The following is a 6,521-nucleotide window of genomic DNA, read 5'->3' as shown; positions in this document are numbered from 1 at the left end:
CAAATATCTAAATATATCAGTCCCTATCAGGTCAGCCAGGTTGCAACGGATTGACTATCATCTATGATTATTCTCCTGGCAGCGTGGATCATTTCAGATTTGGGAAATACATTTTAACATTTCTATTCTCAGTTGAAAAACAAAAGCTCCTCTAAAAACAGTAAAAAAAATAATAACTGAGAAAATCTCTCCAAGCAAAGGGTGGAAACACTGTCATGTTGCACCAGAAATACCTGTCATTTTGCACTGCTAGTGTCTATCATGCTTTGTTGTCTCTGTGGTGTTATCAAGACATTCACGCGGTGAACCTGTGCTCAAATAATGGCGTGATCAAAAAGAGACACAGACGGAGGTACACTTTGCCATGCATATGAGCTCGTTTGATGGCAAAATCAGACGCAAGATGTTTAAACATTCCACCTTCAGCCAATGGACTCTTTTATCCTTTTAAACTAACGTCTACTTTCCACTCTGGTGTCTTCGTGTCATCTTTGCGACGCACCTCAGGCTGTCTGCAATGCAGAGCGGTACAAAGTAACGCTACCTGCATCTAATAAGAGTGTGGATTTACATCTTCTGTGTTTGATGTCTGTCTGCTTTGTACCAAGAAGCTGGTCGACCTCCACACACCAGTGGGCTGCATCTTCTCATCCCACTAAGTACTAAAATGTGCAGTAGCTTTCTAGAGTAAGTTAGGCATCTTCAAGATGTCAGGAAGAGAGTGTATCCACTCACCCTGCTCAAAAGGCTGGCCATTAACTGCTGTTGCTTTCATCTTGAGGGCCTCCCTAGCAGCCGCGTCGCAGTGTGAGCCTCTATTAGTATCCTGGTCACTGTCAGCCTGGTCACTATCACCATGGCCACTGTCTCGGAGGCTTGCTCGTTCTGCATCCTTAAATGTTGAGCTGCAGCAGAATGGAAGGGCGGAAAAAGAAGAAAAAAAAGAAACATGAGTTGCCATTACCTCTGTGGGAGCGTTCCTGTGTGATGGGCCTTAGTCAGTTGGCTTGATACGGAGATGAACTGGTCAGGAAGCTCTTACCTTTGAACAAATGGCTGCCTGCCGCCAGCGTAATTGGGCTCTGAGGTGAAATTTTCTGTCTGGAAATGAGAGGAAATAAAATGTCGCATCGGCCACGTTAAAACTGTCACGCATTTTTCAACAGGAGTTAACATTGACATCACACTAAAACAAAAAAACGAAATTCACCTATATTTATTACAACGCTTGAAAGACGTCAATAGAAGCCATTGAGGAACCTGCCAGCGATGATGACATTTTAGGAACAAATCTCCATTGTGACCATATGTGCCGTCTTGGCAAGGCAAAGGAGAAAAGCATTAGCCACTGTCATCCGCATCCTTTCTCCCTATCTTGAGAATAATGTGTTTTGTGTTGATCACACCCACATACGCTAGTGACTGGTGACAGCGCCAGGCCTTGTCATCTGCGTTATCATCTCCAAATGAGACTGTCTGTGAGAACCGTCCTAGATATTTACATCATTTACAACAGATAATTCTGCTGTGCTAAACAGCACCACAAGCCCGTGCTGTCAAATTAGCATGTTAGCTGGCTCCTGCGCACAAGCCTGCCATCTCCACAAGGCGAGGCTGGACCCTAATAATGGCCTCGTCGTGCCAACTCGCGATGCGCATGGGTGGGTCCGGCCCATATTTGTGGGGAGCGAAAAAATTGTGATGGTAAGGTTATGCTGTGTGCATCTAGCTGTTCCGGTGCACGGTGGCTCAGTAATGTGATCGGACAAGCTGCTCAAACACCTGTCCAATCCGACATTTCAGGCAGGGTTTGGTTTCTGCGCTCCAGAGCAGTGAATCTGGCCGGCTCACCGCAGCCTTGTTCAAGGCTCGCGCTGTTCGCATGTCTAACTGAGAGGACTTTCTGATTATGCGGGCCACCTGTACCATTTTGCGAAGAGAGAGGACTCTGAGCTATTTCCAAAATGATTCAGATTACTCAAATGCAGAGAGAATAAAGTATCCCAAGTAAAAACCATTACTTATAATAGCCATTGAGAACACAGAAGAACCTTCAAACACCAACTTTAATATGAGAATATTTCATTGTGACATATGAGGGGGAAGGAAAAAGTGATAATAATGATGTCTGCACACAGTGACAGAGTTTCTCTTTTTTAGTCGATTACTTTTCTTTTGTCAGATTTGTATGGCAAAGCAGATAAGCGGGAATAAAGGACAGATAAAGAGTACGGCGCAGCGTCCTCCTTACCTGTATCACTGACATCCTATTCGCTGGAGTGTCTGTGCTAAGCCCGGCGAAGCTGGAGTGGCAACCAGCCCTGGGGACCGTCAGGCTGTTTGGGGTGGTTTTCAGGTACATGACCTCTGACCTGGGCAGTGTGAGCGGCAGAGGACTCTGGTAGTCAAAACATATTGGTGAAGTGATGAGAGAAGGACTGCTCACCACATTCATCCGGCTGGCAGAATCTCTCTCCTCCATCTCACTCTGCACCAGCATGATGTCACTCTTGTTGATCCTTTTCTTTTTGCCTTTCCCCACTGGAGGATTGGAGTACTCAGCCATGCGGCAGTTATAATTCCCAGTCTCCTTATCTTGATGTTTGGACTTGACGGCGATGGCGGTCATGACTGCTAGGAGCATGACGGAGATTATGCAGAGGGTAACTATGAGGGGCAGGGATACATCCCAGTGCTGCTGCTCCCCGCTCGCGCTGGAACCCCCTCCCGCCGCCGTCTCCGCGTTCGCCTTAATGACGAGCTTAGCCACGGCAGATAAGGGGGGCTTGCCATGGTCAGTTACCTTCACCACCAGCTCAACCACTGGGGTGACCTCTTCCCAAAGAGCATGAGCAGTTCTGACCTCCCCTCCCACCGGATCCATCTCAAACAGGTGATCGTCATTTCCCTCTGTGATTTCATAGGTCAAATGTCCACTTTCTCCGTGGTCATGGTCCACCGCTTTCACTGTGGCAACAATGTATCCAATACCAACGTTTCTAGGCACGGGGATTTCGGCTGTATCATTCTGCAGCAGGGGTAAGATGATGACTGGGAGATTGTCGTTGACGTCAAGGACGTTGACCTTAACTATAGAAGTGCTTTCCATGTGAGGGGATCCTCCGTCTTTAGCTTGAACTTTGAACTCAAAGGATTTCGTTTGCTCGTAGTTGAAAGAGCGTGAGGCGTATATGGCTCCATTGGTGGGGTTGACAGATACGTATGTATAAACGGAGACATCCCCTATGTGGGAAGGCAGAATGGAGTACGACACCGTTCCATTTCGACCTACGTCGGGGTCGTGGGCCAGAACAGAGCCCAGGTATTCCCCGGGGATGTTGTTCTCAGGCACCTGTAGCACATACACAGTCTTTGTAAAACGTGGTGCATTGTCATTTTCATCCAGGATTTTCACAGTAAACGACTTTGTGTAGTTCAAAGACGGGATCCCATTGTCTCTCGCAACTATCGTTACGTTGTATTCGTCTTTCATTTCCCTGTCCAGGGGTCTGTCCGTGAGGAGCGTGTAGAAATTGTCATTGTTCTCCTGGAGCCTGAAGGGCACATTTCCCAGCACCCTGCACTGAAGTTGACCATTTCGGCCAGAGTCTTTATCCGTCACTCTCACCAGCGCTATGACAGATTCTGGAGGTGCTGCCTCACTGATGGCTCCCTGCCGGACGGAGACAAAACTTATTACCGGCGAATTGTCATTTTTGTCGAGCACTTTGACAGTTATTTTACAGTGGCCTGGTATTGGGTTGGGGCCGAGATCTTTAGCTTGAACATCAAACTCTATGATTGGATTCTCCTCATAGTCGATTTCTCCATGGACCTTGATCATGCCAGTATTGGAGTCAATGGAGAACAAATCCTGGATTCTCTCAGAAGCGTATCCGGTGAAGGAATAGACCACCTGCCCGTTGCTCCCCTCATCTTGGTCAGTGGCGTTTAAATCTATGAGTACTTTTCCAGGAGGAGAATTCTCTGGAATCTCAATCACATAAGAGGATTTCTCAAACACTGGGCTGTTGTCATTCGAATCAGTCACTCTGACATTGATTTGCATGGACCCTGATCTCGGATACTCCCCGCCATCAATTGCTGTGAGCAGGAGGGTGTGATGACTCTGATCCTCCCTATCCAGAGGTCTCTGAACCACCAGCTCCGGATATATAGTCCCGTCACCCCTCACTTTTAAATCCAACGAAAATGTATTGTAATCATCTCTCGTGACCTGGTAGGTCTTTATCCCATTTTCTCCAGAATCCGAGTCATGTGCAATGGTGAGGGGGAAGCGTGTCCCAGCCGCTGCATTTTCTGAAATATCAATATTAACATGATCTGAAGGGAAACTGGGAGAGTTGTCATTTATGTCCTGTATATCAATCTTGATCATGCATATCTCCTTGTCATTGGCAAACACCTCCATGGAGAGCTGGCACTTTGGGTTGCGCCTGCATAACGTTTCCCTGTCAATCCTTTGTTTGGTGAAGATTAGTCCACTCTCCGGGTCAACATCCACCAGATGTGGAGCAGAATTCTCCAGTACTCGAAAGTTCGATTTTTTCCCTCTCTCCATGGTCCCATAACCGGCATCTTTTGCTATATTACCTATAACAGTGCCGGGTCCTTGCTCCTCCGGAACAGAATAATTCAGATTTTTCAATGTCAGGGCTTGAACCCACAGCAAAAAGAAAATGGGTACAGAGAGACGCATCCCTTCAACTGGATATGCGGTACTGGCAGACCGGAAAAGAAGAAAATCCTCGTTGACTTTCAACCTGTTGATTACGGCAAACCTGGAGGAATAAACCCAAACCAAACATGTGGTTGTCGCCAATCCCAAACTATGTGGCTATGTATCCGCGTTGTGTGTCCTTATTGCCTTTAAATCTCTTTTTTTTCTACCTCGACCGCGATGAACTCTTTCTGTAAACAAAGATGACCGCCCGACGACACCTCACGCATGAATAAAAGATCAAATTCAACATAGTGGACGAGAAAAATGCTGTTGTTTTTCCTCACGGGGGTGGATGGAGGTGGGGGGGGGGGGCGGCCGAGGGGAGGGGGGTCTTAATGAATAATCGATGACTATAAAGTATTAATATTCCCTACTGCATCCAAGGTTAAAGCGTTTGAATCTCTGTAGCGAAGGTTAGACCGCAGCTTTTCTTTTTTTTTTTTAAAAGCGCATTGCCCTCATGCGACATTTGCACCTAGGCTACGGCACATACTGACATGCCCGTTCAAAATGCACCGCGTCCGATGTCACCATTCACAATGCATTCACTTTTTCCTCCTGTGCGGCACACTGTTGCATACGGGTTGAGCTCTCGCTGCAGACGCAGACCTACCCATGCCACAAAGTGGAAGAAAAGCACGAGACGGAGCCGCGAGTCGCGTCCAAACCTTTTGTGTTCCCGTCATTCAAAGAGCATCTACGGCGCGGCGGCGACTTTTGCCCGATGATTTGCCAATAATCAGTCCGGTAATCCCATAATCCAGTCCGATTGGACCCGGTGAGGTTGTATCCTTCATTCGGACAATGCTCATCTGCACTGCCCCCCCCCTCCCCGGTAACGTTGGCCGGGTGGTGAGGAGAAAGAAGAAAAGAAGAAAAAAAACGCGAAAAAGAGGTTTCAGATAATCAAAATGAATCTTTTTTTTTTCTCCTGCGCTCAGTTCCCTCCGCGTCAACTGTTGAAACCTGCTCCCTTCGCTATGAGATCTGACCGGAATCCTCTCGACGCCTTTACAACAGACTCCGGTGTGTTTCTTGGTGCATTTAACATCGCTTCTGATCGTCTCCCAGCAAATGAGTGAACAGTGACAGATCTTGCCTTGGGGGGAGTTTCTCCAATAGGTCTGCGAAGATCGCATGAAGAATGGCTGTTGTAGTGCTACGTGATACATTTACTGATGTGCGCGCACACAGCAGCAGCATCAGAGGTGGGAGGTGGGGGGGGGGGGGGAGACAGGGGGGGAGACGTGCCCGTGGATGTTACTCCTAATTCATGTGGATGTGAACTAGGGGATTATGAATAGATCGACCAAATGTGTCCGGGCGCGGTGTAAGAGAAGGACTCGACAAGTGGTCTTTCCGGGGGGAGAAGTGGATTCCTTGGGCAACGCGGTGTGGAAATTGTCAAATTAAAGCTGACAAAATCGTAAAAAAAAAAAGGTACTGTTGCTTCCACTTCCCCTCAGATTGCTCAATGCAGTGAATAAGTATGTTCAGAACTAGATATACCGATCAATAATTGAAAACGTGTCTCTTGTGTTTTATTCTTCATCATTAGTCTTAAATATAATCCAGCCACAAGATAAAATAAAAGACAGATTGGGGCGCCTTCAAGATAATCTGTGTAAAAGACGTAGGAGAATTACTTATGCTTCTTAAAAGACAACAAGGCTTATATTACAGCTCAAATATCACAGCTGTTGTTATAACCCGCCTTCTGCAGCTATCGCACTCGTCTTCAATGGCCTATCCGTCTCATATTGAAAAGACGGATCGA

The 6,521-nt window shown here is 47.0% G+C and overlaps 1 protein-coding gene across 3 annotated transcripts in view; it reads right to left on the bottom strand.

The window, feature by feature from the left end:
- Positions 1–5,936, bottom strand: part of LOC119228992 (protocadherin-17-like) — a 12,134-nt gene extending 6,198 nt beyond the window's left edge. Inside the window, exons 1-4 of one of the 3 annotated variants that reach the window (XM_037489049.2) lie at positions 5,358–5,936; positions 2,252–4,802; positions 1,043–1,101; positions 736–905 (exon numbers count right to left, since the gene is read on the bottom strand). In XM_037489049.2, coding sequence (XP_037344946.1) covers positions 736–905; positions 1,043–1,101; positions 2,252–4,720 — 2,698 coding nt within the window. In that variant the 5' untranslated portion in view covers positions 4,721–4,802; positions 5,358–5,936. Of the gene's footprint in view, positions 1–735; positions 906–1,042; positions 1,102–2,251 lie in introns of all 3 variants that reach the window. The other 2 variants (XM_037489050.2, XM_062565069.1) reach the window with 2 other exon arrangements.
- Between the last annotated feature and the right edge of the window lie 585 nt (positions 5,937–6,521).

This window comes from Pungitius pungitius, chromosome 10 (genome assembly GCF_949316345.1).
Source record: "Pungitius pungitius chromosome 10, fPunPun2.1, whole genome shotgun sequence".
Taxonomy (NCBI): domain Eukaryota; kingdom Metazoa; phylum Chordata; class Actinopteri; order Perciformes; family Gasterosteidae; genus Pungitius; species Pungitius pungitius.
This window is presented reverse-complemented; position numbering and strand designations above follow the sequence as displayed.